The 27,775-nt window shown below is 41.1% G+C and overlaps 2 protein-coding genes across 2 annotated transcripts; one reads left to right on the forward strand and one right to left on the reverse strand.

The window, feature by feature from the left end:
• Positions 1–16,276: 16,276 nt before the first annotated feature.
• Positions 16,277–19,008, forward strand: LOC102708892 (chloroplast envelope quinone oxidoreductase homolog). The gene is made up of 4 exons (XM_040523077.1): positions 16,277–16,507; positions 17,179–17,320; positions 17,846–17,937; positions 18,083–19,008. Exons 1-4 carry the CDS (start codon positions 16,421–16,423, stop codon positions 18,776–18,778), a joined length of 1,017 nt encoding a protein of 338 aa, XP_040379011.1. The 5' UTR covers positions 16,277–16,420; the 3' UTR covers positions 18,779–19,008.
• Positions 19,009–19,068: 60 nt separating this feature from the next.
• LOC102705616 (nuclear transport factor 2) lies at positions 19,069–23,895 on the reverse strand. Its single transcript, XM_015836670.2, has 9 exons — positions 23,678–23,895; positions 23,418–23,558; positions 22,962–23,307; positions 22,638–22,879; positions 21,829–21,991; positions 21,622–21,743; positions 21,465–21,530; positions 20,101–20,167; positions 19,069–19,617 (listed from the first exon to the last, which is right to left on the reverse strand). The coding sequence occupies exons 1-9, from the start codon at positions 23,744–23,746 to the stop codon at positions 19,352–19,354; spliced, it is 1,482 nt and encodes a 493-aa protein (XP_015692156.2). The 5' UTR covers positions 23,747–23,895; the 3' UTR covers positions 19,069–19,351.
• Between the last annotated feature and the right edge of the window lie 3,880 nt (positions 23,896–27,775).

Genomic DNA, 27,775 nt, shown 5'->3' on the forward strand with positions numbered 1-27,775 from the left:
CTCATTCAACATAGTTATTCGGATCGAACTAACATAGTTATCAATAGGGGTCATTGAATTTGTTTTTAAATTTGTTTCTGTTATCTTTCTTCCCACTTTAAATACAAACACACATAAAAAAAAGAAAAGAAAGCCATATGGGCACCCTAAAAACCCTAGCCACCGTTGACGGTGTTGCCGCTTCCGTTTCTGCTGCTGCTGTTGCTGCCGTGTTCTGCTGCTACAGCGAGAAGAGAACAAAGAACCAAAGAGAGGCAGGAGGAAAGTAGGAAGAAGGGAAGATAAGGAATGGGAGATTTTTGTTGGTTCCTAAAAATTCAAGATTTTTTTCTTAATCTTGAGTTCTTCTCTGCAAGAATAAATTTATTTTTAATCATGGAAATTTAATTTTGAAAAATAAATCAGTTTGATCACTGGTCGCATGAACTGAAATTCTTGATTATGGGTTGAACCCATATTTTTATATCTAGGATTAGATCGTCGAGATCTAGATTAGACGATCTAAACAAAGTTTATAGCCACCATGATTATCTTTCAAAAGCCACTAGTTTCGTTCGGTTCCGATAAACGGTTTAGGAAAAACCCTAGAAATAGTACCACAATCAGATTTGAAAACTAGTATAGAATTTTATTTTCTTTAATCCGAGATCTACAAAGGTATAACTTAATATTCATAGCAAAATAAAAGTTCTAGAGAATTCTATGTACATGTCCTAGTTGATATCATTTTTCGCTTTTCGTTTGCTGGTTTATAGGAACCACTATTTTCACGATGTTATTTTCATATGAATATTGTCGATTCTTATTCTACTCCATGTTACATGCTAATCGTCATAGATGTTTTGTTCTGTTTAAATAATTCATATCCATGGAGCCATCGATGTGCAATCTAGCTACTTTATTCATGTTTCATTGGGTAAGCATTGCCACTGTTTAGTTGGCTTTAATGGTAAATGGTAAGGATGTATTCACGATTATCTGAGATGAAAACAACTATTTCAATTTATGAATATCCGGGATGGAAACTACTCTTGTTGAACTCTTGGGTTTGTTTGAAATAAAATAAAATTCCTTTCATTTTTAAAAAATTGAATTCGGTTTAAAAATACGTTATTATTTTTTATTCACTAAATATTCTGCTTTTCTTTTTGTCAAGTTTCATATTGTACATGCTAAGTACATCTATCCTCACTCTTGGTTTTTTTGGTTGTTAATATAAAATGAGATCAGTATGCATAGGCAGGTAATAGGCCGTTGTTTACGTACATATAGCCAAACATAATTTAAACCATACTTTTAGTACCACAATATTATTTAGTAGTCTATGTGGTGATTTGGTCTTGTAATATTCTTTTGGCCATCTCTTAGCATACACGTTGACCTAGTTGTGGATTGAACGATGTGGATGTGGATCTCATACAACTGCTGTATATCCCTATTTACATATCAGAAAGGGTAGTAGATATGTGGGAATTGAATTGAATTACAAGAGTAAAGATTGAGGTTTTTTTATCTCTAGTGAAATAACTTGCATTTGCATTTGTATTTAATAACTTAAAAAAATTCACGCACTTGTGCACAATAGGATTTGGTTTTAGGGTCCTCATATCATTTATGCTTCCGTTGTTTTTATTTATTTTTTCTTGCTTTGTCTAGTGGTGGAAATATTATTGTTGACTCTAGTTGAACTCGTGTGTTTGTTTCAAATAAATTAAATTCCTTTCATTTTAAAAAAAGTACTTGCATTTGATTCAAAGAAAATAAATGTTTTATTAATTCTTTATTCGCTAAATTTCTTGCTTATACTTTTTTTAAAAGTTTCATGCCGTACTTGCTAAGTATGTCTATCTTACGTATGTTTTTTGGTTGTTAATATAAAATGAGACCAGTATGCATGGGCGGGTAATGGACCATTTTTTACCCACATCTAGCTGAATATAGTTTAAACATAGTTCTAGTTTCACAATATTATTTAGTCTATGTCATGATTTTGTCTTGTAATACTATTTTGGCTATATCTTTGCGTATACGTTGACATTGTGGATTGAGTGATGTGTATGTTACTATTATTTGTTTCTTCTCATACAACTGTCTATCGTGGATATCCCTATTTACATAGCAGACTTTGCCAAAATTTTTAATTTATTTAGGGGTTAGTGGTTTTTGAGTATGTCTTAGTGTAGCACTCCTAGTACGTTAATATCAAAGGCAATACAGTTGGTACTAGAACGATGGTATATCTATAGGAATTGAATTAAATTGCAATAGTAAAGATTGAGTTTTTTTAATCTCTATTTTGGTTAGCTTATAAAGTAAAAGTTTTAATTAGGTTGTTAACTAACTTTTATTTGCGTTTGTACTAAATAGGCTTCCAAATTTCACGCGCTTGTGCACAATAGGATTTGGGTTTGGGGTCCTCATTTCATTTATGCTTCCGTCGTTTTTATTTATTTTTTTGCTTGCTTTGTCTAGTGGTGGAAATATGATTGTTAACCTAATTCTTTATCGTTGTGGTTTGGTAGTATCAAGCCTAGGAGGAGTATTTCGTGTAGCTAACCATTGCAGGCAACAATTCGCAACCACAGCGACATACGGTCTCACAGCGACGCACGATGTGCAAGCTACAAATATAACAAGTAGAGGACGATGCATGATACATCTCTAGGAATTCACCAGCCTAGCTAGCTTGTTGGCCCCTTCACGGTGCTGCTGACGAGTCCTGATCGAGAATGCTTTCAAAACGTAACATGGAAAACAACACCATTTTCCACGATTTGCACTGCCATATATTTCAACTAACGAAGGCAGGGTTTGATCCTGCGCTACGGTTTGCCATAGATTGCTGACTTGCCTTGGCAACGGATATATAGTCAGTAGCTGCGCCCATTCCACGCCCAATCGGCATGGGATAAGCTTAATTGATCCCTTCTTCAGCGCACTAATATATATATAGGAAAAATCCACGCCCATTATATATATTGTGTACTGTCAGCTCTGAATTCAGAGACCATGAGAATGCTGTAGAGGTTAAACATATGTTTAGAATTGCGTAACGTTTAATTACTAAAGTATCCTTAGTAGCTTTCTCAAAGTGGCTAGGAAAAATGATATTTTAAACCTTGAGAAGATTCTGAGAACCCAATGCATAAAACGTAAATTCTGACAAGGATTGAAGTATTTAAATTGTAATTAAATTGTGTTCATTTCAGAAGGCCACGCTCTGAAAACCTCTTAAAGGCAGAATTTAGTATGGATGGCTCAGCCTGCAAAGGGGATGGGATGGATCGGCCGTTACCACCCCTCTCTGGCTCATTTACTTTGATGGGCTGGCCCGACCCGACCCTTCTTTGGAGGGACAGTGGCCGGACCATTAGATTTGTGGGCTGGACCGTTTGCAGTGTCTCACTGCATGTCTGCATAAGGTCAAAACATGAAACAATAACACAACTATTCAATTTGTTTTATCATAGAACATGTCTGTTTGATGCCGTCTCGAGTTGATAGGCCAAATAAGAGAAAGGCAGGAAACAATAACATAGCAGTTCAATTTTTTTATTATACGTTATGTAAGCAAATGCTCACAGTTCAAAGTAGCATCACACCAAATATTATTCAATAACACAACTAGCAAAGGTAATGGAAGAGATCACTAAAGGTTTACACTATGGCACCATCGTTTACAACAGTTAACAAACAATAATAAAGTAGCTCTGTTGGAACTTGGAAGTGCTTAAAGAAGCAAATAATAGCGATGCAGATACATAATCGATCGTGTATGAGATGAAAGGTTCAAAATAAGGAGCGCCGCAGCAAACGCTACGGCGAACCATAAGAATTCTCTCTCTATGGGAAGCCATGCATATGTATGGAATTCTATCGTGTACTTGTGTACCTCTCAGTTCGACGAGGGCTCGTATATGAAGACGAGCGGATCGGCTTGGTGGCTGCAACGACCTTGACAATGGCCACAAAATTTTTAACCTACGAGGAAGCGATAGATCCAACGACCTGGACAAGTCTTCCCACAGGCTACACCCATTTCCCCCTGCCAGAAGCATTCCTGCATAGATCACCAAAACACTGGGTCATCTTTTTACCTTTTTTGAGAAAAAAAAAAGATAAACGATATATATTACAAATGAAAAATAATTTATGAATCAATTTTTTATATACATACTCATAACGATCTAAAAACCAAAGCTAGAAAATAAATTATAATAAAAAACCTATGAAATAACTCCGAATTTAATGTTAAAAAATTAAGTTTTAGCTTGTAAGCCCAAGTATATGTCAAAAGATAGGGCTATATTGTTTTTCATATGAAAGATCATCCAGCAGCCCTTTTTTTTAAATTGCCCCTAGTTTTGCTTTCTAGCTACTGGTGCAAGAAGCTTCTAGCTTAAATCCTCTTGGAAATGTTCTCGTCATAATTCGTATGGTAGTTTGTCAAACGCCGAGTTTAAAAAAATTAGGTGAGCCGAAACTATCATTTCGAAAATAATATAGTATATGAGAAATTAAATCTCTAATTCTAGATATTATCTTTATTTTTTAGATGATGAGAATATTGGCTTTACTTCAGGAGCAATTTTGTAGTACTTGAGAAACTACCAGGAGCTACTAATTTTATAGTTCTTGAGAAGAAGGTACCATGAGGTAAAAAATTTAGTGTAAAATTTGGTACCTTCTAGTACCTATGTATCAATAGGTACCAAAATTTTACATTAAAAATTTGATATCTCATGATACCTTCTCAAGAACTGTAAAATTGCTCGCTGAAGAATTGGTATCTCCTATTAGCACACTAAATTAGTACCTCTCTCGGTGCATGTACAGTAAAATTGTTTTTACTTCAAAAAAATCCACGTAGATTTTCTTCATGGGCTTTACTTGTTTCTGCTTTGGTATTTATTTGGGCGAGGGGAACTATGCAAAGTACTACTAGAGAGAGCAACTTAATTACTACGTGCCCTACTAATCGAGTTATATTTAAGATTTTTATTTACGCTTTTGCATTGGTCAAACGTTTGATTTTTTTTTTTTGTCAAACACACACGTAATGCATAGGGCTAGAGAAGGATGGTGTGTATGGAATTTTTGACTTGCGTACATGTCTTTAAATTATCATTCAACATCAGTAACCGGATTTCATGGATGAAATTAAAAAAAATTTAAGGTACACCAACTCTATTTGTAGTCATCCATTGTGCATTGATCGGATGACTAGTATTACACTAACCTGTTATATGTGGTCAGAGTCATTTATTCATTTGTTACGTTATAATAAGTAATGAAACAATGTTTTCGTATATAGAATGTGGATTAATAGAATATATGTTCACATACTAAGAAATCTTAGCCTTTGACGTGTAGCTCGAGATACGTGCTATATATATATATATATATATATATATATATATATATATATATATATATATATATATATATATATATATATATATATATATATATATATATATATATATATATATATATATATATATATATATATGTGGATGGATGGACGGAAATGATATTACTTCATTTTAGTGGTAAATTGTCTCATCACAGTTGAGTTAGCGTGTACTGCTGTTAGGCCTACATGAACAGCTACAATTCTTGAATTTTTTTTTTTTAACTAGAGTAAGCCTATGTAGTTTGACTATTCATTTATCATGCCTAAAATGCCCCTGATAGATGAAGCATTCATGTTATGTTTCCGGGGAACACATACAACACAACAAATCGTCTCTCTCCTGTTTTGTATAACTCGCTGGCGGCCGTGCTCATTTGCGAATCAGTAATCCAGCGTGAAAAATATAATAATAAATTAACACATATATAATTAATTAATTACTAGTTATAACAAAAATTAAAAATAGATTAATGTGATTTCTTAGAACAATATTTAGATTTTTTAAAAAAAATACGTCGTTAATCAGTTCAGAAAACATACGCACCAAAAACGAATAAATTCTGGGTTAAGAGGAGGAAAACTCGGCCGGCGTCTCTCTTTCAACAGCCGCGGGCGTGGCAGTCATCTCGGCAGCCCTCTGGGATCTGGGAGGACATATCCATTGTGACGCCGGTGAGGCGTGCTTGGGCAGTTCGGCCAGACCTACCGCTCGGAACCGTCTCAGGGCTCTCTGCTCTCTCGACTCTGGAGTCTGGAGCTCAATCTGAGCCTGAACACTCGGAGAAAAAAGACAAAAATGTTTCGGGCTACAGAGGATGAGACTATATATAACAATTACTATCTCCGTTTCATATCGTAAGTTTTTTAGTCTTGTCTAAATTTTAGTTTTAGAGATTAATTTTAGACAGATCAGATACTCTAAGGTTGTTTTTTTAAGAAGAATTGGCACAAGAAAAAGCTGAGACAGCCCAAAAAAACTAAACCAATCAAGGAGAGGAAAATATCCTTAAGTCATTTCTCCTTTGTCTCCCCCTCTTATTGAACATAGTTATTCGGATCGAACTAATCGGCAAGGCCCTCAGGTTAGAACCCATCCATATTTTTATTTTAACATATGCTATGATTAATTTTTTGGCACATGTTTCATCATTTGTCTTATTTTAAAATTTACGTAATTAGTATTTATTTTTTATAATTGGATTAATTGCTAAATGCATTTTAACTGTAAATTTGCAATCAAACAATGATCAAATTAACACGTAGTATTTCACTAGTTTAGCGTATTGGACGACAGGTCCAATACCGTTTCCTACCTCAAAACCGTTTCCTACCGTGTTCGAGATCGCCTCTCTGCCTGGTCCACTCCGGTTTATTGTTTCCTATAACCCAGGGAAATGTTAATACCTCCATCCTAAGATTTTACGTTTAATTTGTCTCTTCATGGCACTTTCAAATTTCTAAAATGTTAATACCTCCATTGATCATGTATATTGCTATGATCAAATACATAGCCAAAAATTATTGTATATTTGGGAGGAAAGGAGGAAGTAGTTAAACGGCCTACTTATAAATGAAAAATAATTTATAATAAAAAATTACATACGTCTTTTTATAATCTATAAACAAAGACTAAAAATAATTTTTGATAAAAAACCTAAATCAGCGTAAAATTTAAGATAAAAGTTTAAATAAATAAAAGCGGAAAGATGACGATAGAAATATACATTGGTGACCCCTTTATTCGTGGCAGCACCGATGACCTTTAAAAGAACCGGCACCATGACCTCTTCTCCTTAAGATATAATGGACATGTTTATTCCGGTGACATGCACTTAACCATTTAATTATTATAATGTAGTGGCGTGTAAAGACTTATAATCAAATTATAGTTTTGTAAACCTTTGGGTATAAAAGATTGCGATGCCATTATGGCAATATCTTTCCGGTTGATTTACCACAGATAATTATTATAAGCCCTTGTCTTTTTCTCTCGTGCTTTGAATTTTTGTCCTTAAACTTAGAGTTGATCTTGGCGTTTGTTCATTGTAGTTTATTTTTTCGTTGTTGCTTTTAAATTTCTAAAAACGCATATATAAAAATTTTATTTATAAATTATTTTTTATTTATAAATATATCGTTTGACTTTTTACGTCGGTATGATTCGCACACCGACCGTTTCAAAGAGGATGCTCCAACGAACGATAATTATCAAAGTCTCCTTGGCAACTCGCCGTGTTCGTCCAAACAAATAATGTTCAACGTTACATTATCACATACATCACATACAAGAATTTAACGCGCATGCAGCGTCATATACTGATATACTCATATCGTATTCAACACTTCAACTTGCGTGCGTTAATTCCCTTTACCCTCGTCTTTTTTCTGCTTATATTTTATAAGTTAAGCTTTAAATATTTTATTCATAAATTAGAGTGTTGGGTAATGTCATTGACGCGCACCCCTCGAGCATAGAGTAAGACAAGCCGTTATAGAAGATCAGCGAGCAGTCGAGAAACGCGCTACCTAGAAACGTTATTGACGCCTTCTCCCAGTACAGAATATTGAAGGTGAAGGTTCCGGAGACCAATTCCTCCGATCTTTGATGCATGCCAGGGAACGGGATGGAGTAAAATACGAGCAACGACACAGTACAGAGAAGGACACAAAATCGTTGATTGTTTTCATGGCTTTTGGCCTAAGGCGGTGAATCGATTTATGCAGAGATAACAGGATGTCTGATCAGTGATGCACCGTCTCCACTTCGCGTAACCAAACCAGGTAAGTCACACATAAATCTTAACCGGACTCCACGTCATGCCGCGTCATGCACCAGATTATTCAAATAAAACAAAACCAAATTGCAGCAAAATAAAATTACGTGAGCGTAAGGATGAGGAATCAATTTTAGCAGACCATTCACACACATGTCACGTACGTACGTGTGCGCCTGGCCGGTCTAGCCTGGCTGGTCAAGCCAGGCGGTTGGGCGTGTGTGCGTGTTCTTATTCTCTGGACGTCAAAATATTTGCTGAATTTTATGTTCCGACAACAGCAAATGCTTCGCCCTCATTTTTGCTCTTTTGCATACACTTATAAGTTAAATTTTTAATTTTTAATCTTAAATTGAAAGTAGATTTTTAGAGTTTTTCATTATTTTTTTCTCAACTTTTAGATATGTATATCTAGAAACACGTATAAGAAGGTTTATTAACAAATTATTTTTCATTTTCAAATAAGTCAAATGATCACCCCTTTATACTGGCTGATATATATCGACTACATCTGAATTCAAATACCGTGAGTATGCTGTAAAGGTGGAACATATGTTTAGAATTTCCTAACATTTAGTTACTAAAGTATTCTTAGTTGCTTTCTTTAAGCGGATAGAAGATTGCGATAACCCCTAAAAAAGTAGATTTTGAGAAAGATTGAAATATGGAATTGTAAATCTGTTCATCTTCAGAAGGCCACGCATAGGAAACCCTTGCAGGCCACGTTCGGCCATGATCATAAGTTAAGTAAGCCCTTCTCGTTTTCTGCCGAACTGCGTATTTTTTTACAAAATTTTCTATAGTAAAGTTATTTTAAAATATCATATTAATCTATTTTATATTTTTTAATAATTAATAACTGATTAATCATATACTAATCTATTAGTACGTTTTCCTTGTAAAGTATAAGTTAACTTATGCCCTCCTTAGATTCGGTAGTCACATCTCAAACATGTAGGGACCAGGCATGCTACCTTTTTAGTTCCATCACGACATTACTGATTTCAATAGCCTGTGTGGTAGAACTATGGCGCGAGAGAAAGTTTGAGTTCCATTTATCTTGGCTAGACGGAAGAAAATATGAAAGGTCAAAAATATACTCATTGCCGTGTGCTTCTGTTGATGCCCGAACATAGATAATTGCTATATATATTTTGTTAATCATGTTCTATCATAAAAAATGCTTCGTTCGTAGTTGTCGTGTAGACAAGAGGGTCACAAGATATGGATGCTTCTGCGACAGCACCTACACGGTTGAAAAATTGGACGCACAATCGAGCAGGGACCAGCAGTTGGAAGAGCCGGGCTGCCTAGCAGGATGGGAGTTGCTAACAAGATAGCTACTCGCTACGAGAGCCACACCGTCTACGTTTAATAAAAGACGGAGTTAAAGAAACCACTGCTGAGCTGAAATCATGTGGATTCACTGCACCGTAACACAAAACCCTCAAACAGACGATCCATCGCTAGAGACCAGATATGAAGACAAAATGTCGGTTGCGTAAAACTCAGCCTGCAAAGGGGGCGGGCCGGCCTGTTAGCCCACCAGCCCGTCTCTAAATTTTGGCACCAAAATATTTAGTTTTAGGATACAGCTAAGGCTAGACCCATTGGACCCTATATTTAACCCTTGCTCATTGGACTCCAAGCAGAGCGACGGCGGCTGCAGCTCCCTTCCTCTGGCACCGGCAGCGGCGTGGCGCTGTTCTTGATCCCCTACAGGCTACAGTGACGGCTTCAGCGGCGGCGGCGGACGATGGCTGTGGCGGCGAATGGTGGACCATGGCTGTGGCTGCGGCGGCCTCCATGGTGGACTGACGAGTCGATGACCTCTCTGCTCCCTGACGGCCTCGACCTCTCTACAGCCGCCGTCGTCTCCTAGGTGCGGAGGGGAAATCATCTGTAATGCAATGCAATGATGCTGTTAGTATCTAGGATCTTGTAATTTGACTGCTTTCTAGCTACATTTTCTTCAGTTATTTTGGCATCAAAGTACGTGGGAACCTACACATTCTGAGGATTTGTTCTGAACTCTAGTTGTCGTAGGTCTGGGACAACGATGTGTTGAAGAAAAACACGATGTTGAATTGTTGATAACCTGTAGTTTCCAACAGTGGTTTAATTTTCTCAAGTCTTTTTTAGCAATAACTCACTATTTGTCCCTAAGGACATTAACCTCACTAATTCAGTATTTTTCTGAGCGAGCTAGATAAGTCTGCATCCACCATGAGAACGCTAGCAATAGAACTTTTTGAATTTTGAATTTTATTTATTAAATAACTTATAAATTTAATTTTGCATTTTCAAAAAATCACACCGCCCTCTAAGAGAGCGGAAAGATGACGTGGCAAACGGCCACTCAGTCCTGAAGGACGACCAGAAACGGCGACACGTCAAATTTTATATTTAGGCCACGTCCAAAAATTTTACGATTTAACCATGGTTTGATAGACATGTGTATAATGTATGAAATTGTTTAATCAATAATACTACTTGGGTCTCTTATGGAGATTCGACCTCTGGTCTCCAAAATAAAAGCAAGGAACGATGACCACTGAGCCAAGGGAGTACTTGTGATTAAACAATTACGTAGGTAATACATATTTGTATCAAACCACGGGTCAATAAAAAAATCCCAGTTCAATCACAAAATTCCCAGACGGCACGACGAAATTTGCATTTAGACCCTTTCCGCCATCGCCGTGCACCGTTTCCAGCCGTCCCTAGTAGGAAGAATAGGCACAGGGAAATTGTACATGAATATCGAAAGTGGTATTGGAAACTTAAGAGTCTTTATTACCTACATAGTATTCATGTTAGAGCAAGACTAATAATATAGCCAACAAGCTAGCTATAAGACTTTTTATAGTCTTCTCTTAGTCCACCCATATACTAGTTAGCTTTTCATCATTAATGCAGGACCCACATGTCACTCTCAGAGTTTCTTGGTTTCTGTGCCCAAGCTGACTACACGCTTACAGTCTGCTTACACTCTCTCTCATCTACTCTATCCTCCACGTAAGCATATAGCCAGCTTATAGCCTAATATTATACTTGCTCTTAGGCTATTGTGGGAATACCCTGTTTGAGCTCGGTATCCCGAAACCACCCACGATCGTCCAGGATTTTGATCGTGCACAGATTGATAAACAGAACGGCTTCAATTACAATACCGATATAATTTACATGAAATAACATACAAGAGACAACTACAACAGCTTTTAGGGGCCAAACGGCCAAACTCACACAACAGACTAAAACACAACAGACTAACCTACAAGCAAAAGAACCAAACACAAAACCCAACTAAACATCACAGGAACGCCTGAGAGCAGGCCGACCTAAAAGAACTCCTCGCCACAAAAGAACTCTTCACCTTCTGACGCTTCTTTGGCGAAGAACTGCTCCTCTGAACCACATTATATGCAAGGGGGTGAGTACTGACGTACCCAGCAAACCACAAACCAAGAATACAAATAGAATACATGCAAGTAGTACAAGGATATAGGGTTTATCAAGATTGGTTGATAACAAGCCTATTATAAATAATAATTTTTTTTTCCTATTTTCATAAAACAGCTTATTTGCAAACATTTATAAATCAAAGGTTTAAAAGGTAGCAATATAAATCACCATCATTCTTATCTGATTCCAATCCAGATTTTAATTATAAAAACTACTCATACCATAAGAATAGGAATCACCCAATGACACATCTCCATTAACCGGGAGCACGGCGTATTCGAATACAGTACGACTCTGCAGCGTCTGCCCAGCGTTACCCACACGATACCACGACTGGATCAGAGTCGAGACAACAGAACCGTTCATTAGTCCCACTTACTACTAGTACCGCCCAGTGGGATATCATCCGTCCTAGCAGTCGGGCACTCGCTCGGCCACAAGCAAGGCATAGTAGGGTCGCTGCTTTCACGGGTGCCACTGTTGTGAGATCATGTCAACTTGGCCCGTGGCCCCTTCCACATGTCCACTCCTATATGCTCCTAGAGCCTCTAACAGTCGTTCGTATAGTGGGACCACGTACTAAGTTAAGTCCGATTACTCGGTTCCGTGGATGGGCGCGAACTATATCATTTTCCATGGCATAAGAGGGTTTTTATCCTTATATCCGGGGAAGCAACCAAATTAGCATAGCACATGCATAAAATAAACACAGTAATACATGTCATAATATCCAGAACAACAACCTTCACCCGGAATCACCTTCCATATCACTCAAGACAAGTGATTTATATCAAAACAATATTTTATGTAGCTCGATAGCGTCATCATGTGACGACGGGCACAACAGATGTATGTGTATAGAAGTTTGGTGGTATTATCCACTACAATGTTATTCTGAAGTATGCAAAGCTATACCTAGGTTATCAAGGTACAGGATGTAACAATTCAAGGTATTGGCTGTAATAACAAGTATATAAAAAAGACAGTAACTAATGTAACAAGATTATTTGAAAGTAATAATACGCCAAAATAACTTTGCAAGTAATTAATGCATAAAATAACTAAGTGGTTCTCTACTTAGGTTCTCAAAATGATCAAAGGATGGTTTCGTGGCTTGCCTTGCACAACGTGGTCTTCTGAAGCTTCAACGTAGCCTTCAGGGTCCACGTCAGCTCCTGCAGGGTCGTCGACGGCTTCGGGTTGATCTATCGCGCACACACACGAATTAAAAACAAACCAAATAAGCCTATAAACAAAATCTATAAATAAACGAAATAAACAAATAAAGAAAGGACAAAACTGGAGCTGAAAGGGATAGATTAACGATTCAAAGGGGTGTGAAAGGCTTCAAATGGATTTTAGGAATTCTTGGATGAATAGTAACCCTAGGTATAATTTAGGGTTATGCCTTCGAAATTTTAGATGACAACGAAACTATCGCCGTTGAATTTGGAATGACTCAAAGAGTCGGATGATGGTTTCGGATTTTAAATCCGGGATTTGAAAGTCAAGGAATTATTTAAACTGGAGAAAGAATTATTTAAATTTGGAGAAAAGGATAATTTTTGGATTTATTTTGGATAGAAAAAGAAATTAGGATGGACTCCAAATATTTTATTTTATTTATTTTTTTCATTTTTTTTCTTTTATTTATTTATTTTTCTTTTCTTTATTTATTTTTTTTTCTTCTCCTCCTTTCTTCTTCCTTCGATCGTTCTCCTTCCTTCACGTTCTTTCTCTCTCTTTCACAGGATGGTGCCCGACCATGGAGGGCAGCCGGGCGGCCAGGGGAGCATGGCTACGGGACCAGGAGGCCGAGGGGGTTCCATTCCCCTCGATGGCGGTGCCCAGGACGGCGCCGGGAGGGCCGGCGGCGGTGGCCGATTCAGGCCGGCGGCGGCTGCCATGGAGGCACCGATTCCGGCGAGCTCCGGTGAGGTCAGAGGCTGGGGAAGGTTCAGGGAGTTGTGCGGAGGCTGCTGCACGCCCAGGTGAGGCCGAGACATCCGGAGGTGGCGGCGCGACGTGCAGCCGATGTAGGACGAACAGAGGAGCAACGGGTGGCGGCGACACCGGTGGGTTCCGGCGGTGATTTGGCTCTGGAAAGTGAGGGGAAAGAGGCACACGAGCATGGCGAAGGTGATTGCTACCTTGATCTTGGAGGATGGCGATGGCAGCGGCGGATTTCGTGAAAAACGGCGTCGACGGCCGGTTGAGTCCGGCGGCGTCCTTGCGCCGGCTGCGACGAAATAGATGAAGATGGTACTCGCCGCCCCGAGGGAAGGATCGGAATGGACGGCTTTGTTTTCTCTGGGTCGTCGGCAGCGGGAGAGAAAGGATTGGAGAGGGAGGGCAGAAACGGTGGAGAGAGGCGGCAACCGAGTAGCTGACGACGAGCTCGCTTCGAGTCGGTTCGGCCGCACTTCGAACGACGACGCGTGGCAACGGAGCAGCTACGTGTCCGCTGCCTTGGCAAGGCATCGACAGCAACGCGCATACGGAGAAGAAAACGGAGCGAGAGACTGTGCGCGCAAGAGAAAAACAAAGAAGATAGATGGCTGGGTGGATGGATGAATGGATAGATTTAGTCTAAAATAAATTAGACAATGTTTTAGAAATTTAAAAGGAATTTAGATGACGACCAGTGGGAGCGAGAGAGAGTTGGATGGGTGAATGGATGAATGGCTGGACGGATGGATGGATTTGATTGGATGAATACACAAAATGGCGATTCGCGTGAGATCGACGACGAATCGGAACGAATGAACTCGGGAAATTATTGTTTGAGATGAATTTAGAAGATTTGCGATAATTGGATGAAATATAAATATCCGAGATTTGGATTCGGACTATTTTGAGCGAATGTGATATTGTCCTGAATTTTTTTTTTAAAAAAAATAATTTCGCAAAACTTTTACCCTGAGAAATCTAGTATGTTACAGCTATTCACAGTGTTGGTTTCATTTTCAATAAGTACGATGCCATGTCAGCAAAACTGATGACATGCTATAAGATTTACGAGGGGTGAGATGAAATTAGTTTCACCTAGATAAAAACCGGTGGTGCACTATTTCCAACACTTTGAAACTAATTGAAACTAGAATTGGAACACAATCAGTTCCATTTCAACTTCTCCCCACCCAATCCAACCATAGTTTATGTGGTAAATTAAATACAAGTTTGCCTAACAAACAACGAAAAAAATAAAACTGCACGTTAGAAGGAATGGTTTCATTGATGGTTTTATAGCACTTGAGCTAATGTGGTATCTTGGAAATAACAAAATGAAATTTGCCATTAGGAATAGCCTTGGATTATTAAGAAGGTAAAATAGATAAATAATGAATGTATAGGTTCATTTAGGTAGTCTAGAATTGTTAAAATGGGTCCTTTTTCCAAGTAATCCTTCAGTTAAAGCTATCCCTATTTATAACTTGTAGGAGAAAAGACGGAATGAACATAGTTAAATCTTTATTGCAGCCCCTGTTTATGTTTTTCTTGTTAATACGTCATGTTTTCACATGTTGCGGTGACAAAATTTGATTGGGTAAGAAACTAAGGGCGTGTTCCATATTAGTTAACTTATCTCCCTCATTTTCCGCGTGTACGTTTCTCAAACTGTTAAACGGTGTATTTTTGGCAAAAACTTTTTATAGAAAAGTTGTTTTAAAAAATCATATTAATCTATTTTATATTTTTTTTAATAATTAATTAATCATGTACTAATCTATTACTATGTTTTTCGCATTAGGGTAAGTTATGTACGAGCACTCAAACAAACACGGCCTAAGCATATCTTCGCAATATTGCCCTACCAAAAATTTTCCTTTAAAGAGAAACTCTAGTAAAAAAATAGCAACTTGGGTGAACATCTTGCATTTTAAAGACCAGATAAAAAGAGTTTTTATGTAAAAAAAATATTTGCCTAAAATATACTATTTTATAAGTTCAAAAAGCATGTTGACAAAAATCCATAATCTCGTGGGAAAAGAAAATATCGAAAGTTTCTTTCATATAAATTGGTTTTTTTAGAAAGGCAAAAGGCGTGTTTGGCGTAGCTTCTGGTAGTTAGAGATTCTAACCGAATCTCTAAAAGTCAGAAACTCTCTAAACAACACTCAGCTGATAAGAATTTAGAGTTACATAATCTAGAAAATAAACTAGAAAAAAAACCAGCTTCGCTAACTTTTTACGAGATGCTTGTCAGAATATTAAGCTCCCTAAACAGCCCTAAGTTTACTCGCTAGGGATAATTGGGCTACCTACCAGGTGAGAACAGGCTTAAGCGCCTCAACCGGCGCGTGCATTTCAAGGCAGTGCGAGACAACGCGGACCACCTCCCGCTCCGGCTCCACCTACGTGCGCGGCTCGCCGCGACCGTTCACATGGCAGGCAGGTCGGGATGGGCCGGGCGGGCTGGCGCGCCGCGTCACCCGTGACGCGCCCCCCAAACCCCCTCGTACCTTCTCGAATCCCGAGCCACAGCCACCGCCACCCTCGCCGACAACGTAGGCCCCACACGTCCGGACCTAGAGATCCCCTCACGCCACCTCGCGTCGCGTGCGTGCGTGCGTGCGTATAAATACATATACCCAGCACAAACCCGCACGACGAACCAACCAACCGACGCAAACCAAACCCAACCCCTCTACTGCAGCGACGAGATTCTCCCCTCCCCTCCAATCTCTCCGCTCACTTCTTCGTCTTCTTCTTCTCCTTCGGTTCCAACCCCTCCACCCTCCTCTCTCTCTCTCTCTCCTCCCCCATGGCCGCTGCCGCCTCCGGGACGCCGCCGGCGAAGATGCGGGCCGTGCAGTACGACGCCTGCGGCGGGGGAGCCGCCGGGCTCAAGGTACCGAGCGCGCTCGCACAACCCGCCTCCTCCTCTGCGCTTTCGGAAGAGTTCTCGTAGCAGTCGATTGATTGGTGATTTGATATAATTTTCCTTGCTTGATTCGTTTGTTGGCGACCTCTGGACTGGAGTCGCGGACTCGCGATAGAATTTTCTTTGTTACGCTTTTTATGGTCAATGATTTTAAGGGCTTTACTGGATTTTTATAGATGCCAGGATCAAATTACTTCAGGTGCTGTGGTGATTACGATTTAATCCTATATTACGTGACTACAGAGTAATGTTTGGTGATTCTCCTGTTGTAAATTTCATGTCACTGTATATTTAGCGGAACCAATTTTTCTTTATCCCAAGACTTGGAAACAACTTCTTCTTTCTCCCAAAAACTTGGAAACACTAAAAGGTGTCAACTAGTTAGCCAAAGAGTAATTAGGATGATTGACCGTTGACTCTTTTCACTCCAAATAAGGAAAATTACTAAACTAGAGTTACTAGAGTCAACTAGGTACCTACACCATTCCTGTGGGCCAGATGGATGATTCCCCTGTTCTTAGGGTTGAACTGTAGAGATGAGACTCTGGTTGTACTCAGCATTTTTTTTTCTCGTATCCTATTTTTCTCCATTTCTTTACAAGAATCGGTAGAAACATTTTAAAATACTCCTTTTGCAGCATGTTGAAGTTCCGGTCCCTTCAGCGAAGAAGAACGAAGTCCTGTTGAAGCTGGAGGCGACAACCATCAATCCAGTTGACTGGAAGATTCAGAAAGGGGCGTTGCGTCCTCTGGTGCCTCGTAGACTGCCTTTTATCCCAGGTAAATTAGATACTCTCGTTGTGGAATCACATAGCTTTTTCTTTCGGAGTTCTTCATATGTATCGATTCAGGAATTAGAAATACACTAAGGGGTGGGAGTCAGGAGATGGATGGACAGTTGGGGCTTAGCAACAACTCAAACATTATCACTGAACTGACAATTTGCTAAATTTATCTTCTACACTTATTGCTGGCAGCAATGATGCTCAGCCTTTAACACACGAAGTGCTTTTTGTTAAGATTGACAGAAAGAAACCCTGTTTAGAGTTAATTGTCATATATATTGTTCCTTACTGTATCTGATTGAATTAAGACCAGATGACAGAGTAAAACATGCCTTTCTTCCAGCAACTATGCCTGGAATAACGCTTCATCAGTGTATAGTCGACACAAATAGTAATTGATTTACACTAAAATCTGTTCGTGAACATGATCATAGCTGCATCTCTATATTCTTTTTTTTTTTTGAAATTCTATAATAATTTTTTTTTTTTGAAATTCTCATCTCTATATTCTGTTTCGCAGTGACCGATGTTGCAGGAGTAGTTGCTGGTGTGGGTCCTGGAGTGGAGGAGTTCGCAGTGGGTGATCAAGTAGTTGCTATGTTGAATTCTTTGGTAAGTTCATTTCTTTATCATTTGTGTCCTTCAACTTCAACAATATCATGAAAATAAATATATTATTGCCAGTCCAATTATCTCAGCGTGCGTCTGAATTGTAAGGTCGATCAATGTCTGAAAATTTATCCTTTTGGGACTACAGAACGGAGGTGGATTTGCAGAGTACGCCGTATCGTCGGCGAGCCTGACCGTCAAGAGGCCGCCCGAGGTCTCGGCCGCGGACGGCGCCGGGCTGCCCGTCGCGGCGGGCACGGCGCTCCAGGCGCTGAGGTCCATCGGCGCCAGGTTCGACGGCACCGGCGAGCCGCTGAACGTCCTGGTCACCGCCGCGTCGGGCGGCGTGGGCCTCTACGCCGTGCAGCTGGCCAAGCTGGCGAACCTGCACGTCACGGCCACCTGCGGCGCCCGCAACGTGGAACTGGTGCGGAGCCTCGGCGCCGACGAGGTGCTGGACTACCGGACGGCCGAGGGCGCCAGCATGCGGAGCCCCTCGGGGAGGAAGTACGACGGCGTGGTGCACTGCACCGTGGGCGTCGGGTGGTCGGCGTTCGAGCCGCTGATTAGCGCCGCCGGGGGGAAGGTGATCGACATCACGCCCAACGCCTCCGCCATGCTCACGTCAGCGCTGCACGCGGTGACGCTGCGGAGGAAGCGGCTGGTGCCGCTGCTGCTGTCGCCCAACAGGGCCGACCTGGAGCTGCTGGTCGCGCTGGTGAGGGACGGGAAGCTGCGGACGGTGGTCGACTCGAGGTTCCCGTTGAGCGACGCCGCCAAGGCGTGGCAGAAGAGCATCGACGGCCACGCCACCGGCAAGATCGTCGTTGACATGGAAGGCTGATCATGTAGCAGCATCTGCTTGCTTGGTTTGGTGATATTACGTTTATTTGTTTTTTTCTCTTCTGCTTTCTTAATAATTTGGGAGTTGTAAATCCTAGGGCATAGATCGAGACTACACTAGTTCTATTGAGTTTTTCATTGTTACTGTATACTTTGAATATGTACATTTAATGACAATTCATGAACAAACGATCTTGTGCTGATTGTGGAATCTCTAAATCATCACTTGCTTCAAGAGTAGATAAAAACTATCAACTCAACCGCTAGAAAAGAGGGCACAAGACAGAATGAGGAAAAACAAACATCAGATGCTCCAAAAAAGGGTTAAGCTTACCAGGACTACATCTGAAAATTCTGAATAGACGTATATGCTACAATTAGTAAACCAATATGACCACTGCTTTCCCTTGCCACAAAACAAGAGAAGCTTTGCTTCAATTTATGACCCGATTTGTGCTCATAATCTCTCTCACATGAACCCCAACTCAACACATACTCCCTTGCCGAATCTGTGACAATTCCAACCCACGAAAAATATCAAACTTCTACCGACGCATATAGCCACTAACTCCGCTCACTTCGCGGCTGCACTAGTGCCCGATGGCACCCGGCCAGCACGACCACCTGCTGCACCAGAGTGGTCGACACGCTGGTAGCCAACATCGCCACCACCACGTGATGAACCACCTCTACCAGCACCTCTGCCTCCGTAGTCGGATCGATAATTGAACTCACCCCTTCCGTAGCCCCTCCCTCCAGTGTAATTGCCGCGGCCTCTCATGCCTTCACCCCGGAAGTTACCACCTCTACCAGGAGCAAACCTTCCTCTGCCACCACCACCTAACAAAAATAGGACATGTTGATGCTTAACGGAAAAGAGAAGTGAAAAGCAAAATGGGGATGCAGACAGATAATGATATTTTTGACCATGGCATATGTTTGAATTTGAACAATGAAATGCAAAAATCAAATGGTTCTACAGAACTTGTATTTTCAGGCAATTCGGTTTTTCTTTTGTCAGAAATGACATTGTTTTCTCTAAATATAATCAGACAATTCAGGCCCTTTCGATTACTGGGACAGAACCAGGAGGGGCAGTGTATGAATTGTGATGGGCACAGCACATTTTTTTTATAACAAATGTGAGCACAAACTAAAAGAACACATCAATTATCAAACCAATGCAATCTGCATGAAAAGTGAGCTACATCAAATATTCATTTGTCATAAGTGCCCAATTCAATAGCCCATAGAAACATATCCAGAATTTCTTCCAAAAGACCCAAAACATTGACAAGACACTACAATACTTTATGAACTTACCACGTGAACCATTAGTTCTCTTTTCCTCCACAAAACATTGACGATCACTTATCATCACAGGAGAACCCTGCAGAGAGTTCATCAGATAAAAAGATCAGTTAGTTTGTACTTATCATGATGACCTGTTGGTGTATTCACTTGAGCTCTTGTAGTCTTGTCAAAGCTGATTCAGCATTAGAAAAGAAATTGTATTAAGGTAGAGTATTTTTATAACAACAGTACTAATACACACAATGCTTAAATTTCTTAACAATAGAATGAAATAAAGCATCTGTGGTTTGCTCCTCGGTGGAGACATGTGAAATAATTCTCTCTTGTACATAAATCACCATTTATCTTAATTGTCAGTCAACCCATGGGTCATATTATCAGCACCATTAAGATAGTAAAATGTATTTTCAAATCAAAGAATCCAAACTAGATATATTACTCAGGGACATTGATAATCATCAACTTTGTAGATGTAAAGAAAATACAACATCCTTTTTCCAATAGTGCAGGCATGCTAGTGTTAAGATATTGGGAATAAAAGAGAATCATTATTCCCAGCTCCACAATTGCTGGTTAGATTATGGCCCATGTAGTTGAATTAAGTACAGAGGAAGGATCACAAGAGCTTTAACCACTAGTCCAAATCCATGAACATCCCCATGCTTTAAAAAAATAGGTGGGGACGGTAAGGGGAATCAAAGCTCTCAGCAGTCCAGAACTAATGGGATCATAAATTGCCTACTAGCAAATAACAATGAACAGCTAACATTCCAACGGCATTGATTCCACCAACCGAGCAGATAGCAAGGTCCTAAAGGTTGCATAACAGCATCAGGCCACTACCGGAAAAAGGAAATGAAAAAAAGGGTGATGGGACAACAGGGATTATACAGCTTTATCAGTAAATATTAAGTATGAAGGCAGAGTTGACTCAAGTAATTCAGGAAAGTAAGGGTGGATTTAGCTGAGCAAGGAAATCGCCTTTCTTATATATTATGTTCTACATCTAAAACCAGAAGAATTTGGCACAGGCATAGTTACATTGTAATTTGGACTAGCTCAAAAGCTAATTAAGAAATGATAATACACACTTTTCTTAGTTCTATCTGCTAAAATACGAATAAACCAACAGTCATAGAAGAACAAAATTAGAAAAAGATAATGCCATGTATACATGCCCTCACAAACATCTAATCCCTCCCAAGAAACTTATTAACACCCCTGTCAAATGAACTTACGACAACTCTTTAGTCACATATGCAAGCAATTATCATCAAAATACACTTTGCAACAATTCTATAATAACTAGATGAAAGAAATGAAGATGAGCAATCTTCAATATCATTGAAGACAGATTAGTTAATGGGAATTACCGCTATTGCGCTTTGGACTGCACTGGGATCTTCAAACTCCACAAAGCCGTAGCAGAACCCTTGAATCTGTGTTATCAATGAAAATAAAAGGAGGGATGGTTGGCATTGAGACTGACTCACATAAAGCTCTACTTTTATGTACAGCGATAAAAAGTACCTTGTGACTTCTAACTTGGATTCCATCCGGCTTAATAGCGCCAAATTTCTTGAACGCTTCTTCTAATTGTTCAGGTGTGGCATTTAAAGGCAGACTTCGTACATATATCGCGTGTGCGTCAACTTTGAAGATGATTATGAAAGCATTTCAGGCAGAGATCAATCACATAAAAAGGATTTTAAGTACAAGTTTCAATCTAGATAATACCTTCTGCTTCTTGAATGTTGCTGCTTTCAGGGTTAGGACTGAAAGTTGGAGCATCAGCAACTGGAGCAACAGGAACTGGAGCAACTTGCCTCTCTTGTTTCGGTGGCACCGGCCTGGAAGGAATTGCAGAAATTTGTGGTGGAGCTTCTTTCATGACTTTGACCTAAAACACAAGAAAATGCAACAGTGATAAATCTTACCATTACCAGCACTGAAATGTACAATATTGTACAGGCAGTATAACTATCTTAATAAAAGTAAACATTTATTATTTTTTATTGTATATATTTTAATAGAAACTCATAGTCAAAAATAGATTTAGAAGACCGTGTCGTTGTCCAAAACGACAAGAATTATAAAACTGGAGGGAGTAGATAATCGCAACCAACTAAACTGCTACTGCAATTGAAAACAGAAAAATCATGACGCCAAGAATTAACACATCAATCTTGATATAACCACTCCTATTCCCAATCACCAAAATGATATTCCCCCCATTGATTTATTGCGTAGTGCAGTATTAACATTTTCAGCTGGGTTTATGCAGCACTAACATAACTGGAAGGTTTCATGTGAACATCTACACATCAGAAATTGAAATGCATCAGGAAGCAAGAAAAATCCTGGCAATTACTTATGCATGTTTGCTCGAGGTTGAAACAAATGCAGAACTCCATGAAGGAACGAAAATTACATCTCACCTTTCATGATCAGATTCAGAGGTATTAAGAAACGTATGCAAAGATCTATGTATCATACAGGTGACTTTCAACTTGGTGGCTGGTAGGAAAACAGCCTTAAAAACTTACAATTGAAGCATACGACTTCTTGGGGGCCTCCTCCTGCGGTACAGGGGCAGGTGGGCTCGGAGTAGCCACTGCTACGTTATTTGGCACTTCATCTATAACTTCAGGAATCGACGTTTCCTCCACAGCAGGCTCCTCTGGGTTGTTAGGCGGGTTATAAGCCTCCTCACCGTTCGGATCAGCCTCCTGAGGGTGAGTTGCAGTTGCAGGCTCAGCCACATGCTGCTCCGGCTGCGAAAAAGCCTCTACAGATGGGCAAACACAATGAATTTGACCATATGCTCCATAGTAAAGAAACAACATTGAAAATGCTCAACGACCACGCACCCTGTTCCCGAGGTACACTAGTGCCATTTGCTGCAGGAGCAGACACCGAATCCGCCTCCTGAGCCAGATTCTGCTGTGGCGGTGGCAACGGCTGGTCCAGCTCTGGCTCCTGCTCCGGGTCCTGATCCCCCTCCCCGACGTAGCGCAGAATGTCGTTGAGCACGAAGTAGCCCTTCTCCTGCGGCGCGAGGAAGAATGACTGCGAGAACTCCCTGCGCACGTCGTCGCTCCCGGTGAGGTGGCCAGTGACGAGCACTGTGACGCCCCCTCCCAGCGACTCCTGCGCATCGACCGCCTTGATCTCCGCCCGCACGATGTCCATGGACACGATCTTCGCGTTAATCGCCTGCGCACACAACCAAAAACACACCCAAACCCCTCACAAACCCTTCGGGTCTGGGCAGATCTGAGCCCGAGGGGAGCCAAAACGGTGGCGCGAGAGCGGCCGGTACGCACCTCCATGGTGGTGACGGTGTCCATCTCGGCGCCGGCGCCAGCGGGGCGGCCGATGCGGCTCCCGTCCTGGTAGAAGCGGTGCACGAGATCCGGCGACTGGTGGAGGATGTTGTAGTACTGGTGCACGAACGCGTTCCCCACCTGTTGGTAACCGGAACACGCACGGGAACGAATCGAGTCAGCGCGGATCCAGCAAAGCTCGGCGGCGGCGGAAGGCGTACGGATCAGGGGAGGGGATGGGAGAAGCTGTCGCTGCTTACCACTTGCGCCGACGGCGGCGATCCGGGCGCCGCCGCGGCGGCGGCGGCGGAGGGCGGAGGCGAGGCCATGGTGGCGGGTACTACGACGTGCGGCGGCGGCGGCGGCGGAGGAGGAGGAGGAGGGGTTAGGGTTTTTGTCGGGGAGGTGGGGCTCTCCTCTCCTGTGCGCGTGCGCGTGTGGGCGGTCGCGTTTCCGGCAAAATTGGCGAGAGAAGGAGCGACGCGGCGGCGGCTGCGGGGGTAGTAGTATACGGGAGGGAAAGAGAAACGGAGGTGGGAAGCGGGGCGGCACGTGCGATGCGATGCGCGGGGGATGCCGATCCGACGGCGGGGATAGGATGCGGGGTGGTGGTGGCGGCGGTGGTGGGGACGGGCCTCGGCCCGGCGGCACGGGCGTCACGTGCGCGGCGGGTAGTGGCGGCAGCGACTCGATCAGGCGAGCGGGCGGGGGGAGGCTGGCTGTGAGAGCGTGAGACTATCTGTGTGGTTTTCGGTGGTTGGGATCTCGACGGGGTATCTGGGCTTTCCGAATTATTGATTCTGGTGGGGGATTTTTGGCCGAGAACGGCAGCGACGTGTACGAAGTGTTGTATATGGGTGGTTTGACTGGTTTGGCTCAGGTGAAAGAATCGGCTAGATCGGCATGTTGGGCTGCGGGACCATATCAAATCGGATGTTTGGACACTAATTTAAAGTATTAAACATAGACTAATAAAAAAACTATTTTCATAAATGAGTGCTAATCCGCGAGATGAATTTTTTAAGCCTAATTAATCCATAATTAGAGCATGTTTACTGTAGCATCACATAGGTTAATCATGGATTAATTAGGCTCAATAGATTCGTCTCACGAATTAGTCCAAAATTATGAATGAGTTTAATTAATAGTATACGTTTACTATTTATAATAAGCGTCCAAACATTCGATGGGACAAAGGACTAAAAATAAGTCCCTTGTCCCAAACACCACCTATGCTACGGTATAATAGAGTGGTTTCCGTTACTCACGTAGGTGAACAGTTTACGAGGAGGAGTTTGGGAAGTGGGGTAGGATAAATAGTTTCATGGGCCCATGCGTATCTTCTACAAAACACGGCAACCACATAAAAAAATATGTGAAACCCCACACACCATACTAGATATGGAGGAGGAGATAGCGGAATGGTGGTAGCGTGATCTAGAAAAATCAATGTACTAGTTTGTGCACACGAAATTAATGAAAATAAGAGGACCACAACCAATGCCAAAGCATCACTACAAATGACAAAACTGTGTCGGCTAAGCGATGGCAGTAACAACCATATTAATGGGTCATTCCTCATAATTGTCATCACCCTGAGTGTTAGGAGCTCCTCCACATCACCAAGCCAAGCTCCACATTCCCTATACGCATTAGGTGCAGAGTGGCAGTGACCTTGCAGCCGAAACTAAAACTACCACCAAGCTCTAGCTCCAATCCACATTGTCACTGAGCTGCACACACCACCAACCTCTGAGATAGTTGGGTCATGCCTCCTTGATCGATCGCCCTTGGTGTTAATTGACTACATTGCATCAATCTTGGAGAAAGGACTAGTGACCTTGGAGAGTGGAGAGGGCAAAGGTAGCGGAGGAAAGTCAACCCTGTGAGGAGGGAGGGATGTGGGAAGGGAAGGATTTATGTTCATATGTTTATATTTTTGGGTGTTTGTGTAAAAATTTGGACTTACATGTGAATTGATAAATACAAGTACTGAAATATAAAATATTAGGGGCTAACATGAAATTTTGAGACTATCAATTGAAGCTAAATGCATCATGAAAAAAGAAAATTGCCTCTTGAAGCTACATGCACCATAAAAGAAAAGAAGATTTTCGAAGAGCGGTCTTAGCCCACGTGGCACTGAAGACAACTCAAATAAATTAGGTTGTATTGTGAATGGCATAAGCATTGGACCTACATTATGCAGAGGTTTAACTATTCACCACTATTTATAAGATCTATCAATCCCTCTCACAACACCCTTTCATACAGAATGGCAAATATGTTGTCGCTGATCCCTTAAGAGTGGTAAAATTTTAATTTTTCCAAAGTCGTATGGGTGTATAAATCTCATTTAGGTCATGTTTAGGATAATCTCTTCCAACTTTAGCTTCTTTGAAGATCTCCAATTCTACAAATAATTTATAACCATGTAGATCTTAAGAATTTGTAGCTAGAGAATGAACTACTTCCTCCATAAAAAATACAAGGAGACCAAGAGTTTGAATTTCATCCAACAATATAAACACATGTCCACCTACCTTCTCATCTCAATCAATCATAATCATCCATCATTTGTTTTTATCACCTACTTCTCCATCAATTTCCACCAATGACAACCCTCCACTATCTCAACTTTGATCGCTCAAAAAAAAACTCCAAATGTTCTTGGGGCATGTACAACCCATAACCCATAGACAAGTATCGTCTATAATCCGCCACGTAAGTAGAACTGGCTCATGTGTACACTATTGAATGAAGAGAGAGATCCAAGTCATCGTCTCATGAGACACCAGCTTCGCCCCGTGCTCTGAGAAGAAGGCGACACATTATAGGGAGTGTCTCCTTCTAGCGACGATGCAATCGATCTTGTGTGGGCACACTCATTTGCCGAGTAAATCTGTTGTTCGTGCAAGAACTCCACCCCTGCGCGCTTTCTCCCCAGCCTCACTCCACCTCATTTGCATTCTTAATATTGTAGCAGTTGTGATATATATCACTCTGCTTGTTATACATGTGTAACCTGGTATCCAACTCGCTCAAGCAAGTGGCTTGGCTTCCTTCACTTCAGAATCTGCAGCTACTTTGATTTCTATTGTTTCACTCTTTACCGGTGATGCCACACCTTACTTAGATATACTCCCAAGCTACTTTGGCCTCTTTGGAGCGACATGATTAAGTTCCCAAGCAGCAGGGGCAATCTATTTGAGCTTGTCGGTGAGTAGCTTCAAGGTGGCATCATGGGCAAAGGCAACTGCAACTGTGGGGATATACCTAGATCTTGGTGATGGTGTGTGTGGTGGCATCCTCGGTGTGTTGATCTGCAACTACATTAATGAGAACATCACTCCTTCGGATATAAAAAACAATCCTCCACTAGTCATTCAAGGTACAATCCCAAGAGCTCACGCGTGACAATTGAATTTAGAGGTGAGCTCGTTCCTAAGTTCTTTTTTATATGATTTTGAGAATAGATTGTTACCTAATGATTATATTATGATCAGGGCCGCGTTCGCCGGAGCCAGTAAGTTAACTTACTCGTCTCGTTTTTCGCACGCACGCTTCCCGAACTGCTAAAGGGTGTATTTTTTACAAAAAAATTCTATAGTAAAGTTGTTTTAAAAAAATCATATTAATCTATTTTATATTTTTTAATAATTAATAATTAATTAATCATTTATTAATCTATTACTACGTTTTTCGCGCCGGTGTAAGTTAACTTATCCGACGCCTCCCGAACGTGGCCCAGGAACAATTTAGAGGACAAGAGGACACTTAGATAGATACTTAGAGGCGTGGAGTACCAGCAAGGGCGTCCAAGTCAAGATGGAGGCCCAAACCACGTCGACTTCGAGTATATTTTAGAGTCAAGGACTAAATTTGTACTAAAATAGGCGTCTAGGTCGCATACATGCTTGGATTGAAGCGTTCTTTATATGGATGGAAAACTAAGAAGATAACATTTTTAATGGTTCTAGTCCCATGTCCAAATTCATTACGATTCATTGGGAATCGACCAAACAAGTTGATGTCCAAAATCTGCTCTAGTGTTGCGTCACTGAATTTTGGACTTTGGGCCATGTATCATGTTGGAGTCCGTTAGGGTTGTGTCAAGGAGTGTTTGCAAGCCCCTAAACTCCATATATTGGTAGCCGCCACCACTTATAGGGTTTGAGTTTTGCTTAGATTAATATGTGAAGAACATTTTCGTCGATCCTTCAGTTTTTGAGACCCCAACTTGTGACTTTAATCATTCATGTATAATTTGGTTGCAATCTTTCTTGTTTGCGTTCTTTGATTCGCAAGCAGGGATTAGCCTTCTCGCGTGAAGTCAACTGGGTTTCGACATGGTCGAT

The sequence above is a fragment of the Oryza brachyantha genome, chromosome 4 (assembly GCF_000231095.2).
Source record: "Oryza brachyantha chromosome 4, ObraRS2, whole genome shotgun sequence".
NCBI lineage: Eukaryota > Viridiplantae > Streptophyta > Magnoliopsida > Poales > Poaceae > Oryza > Oryza brachyantha.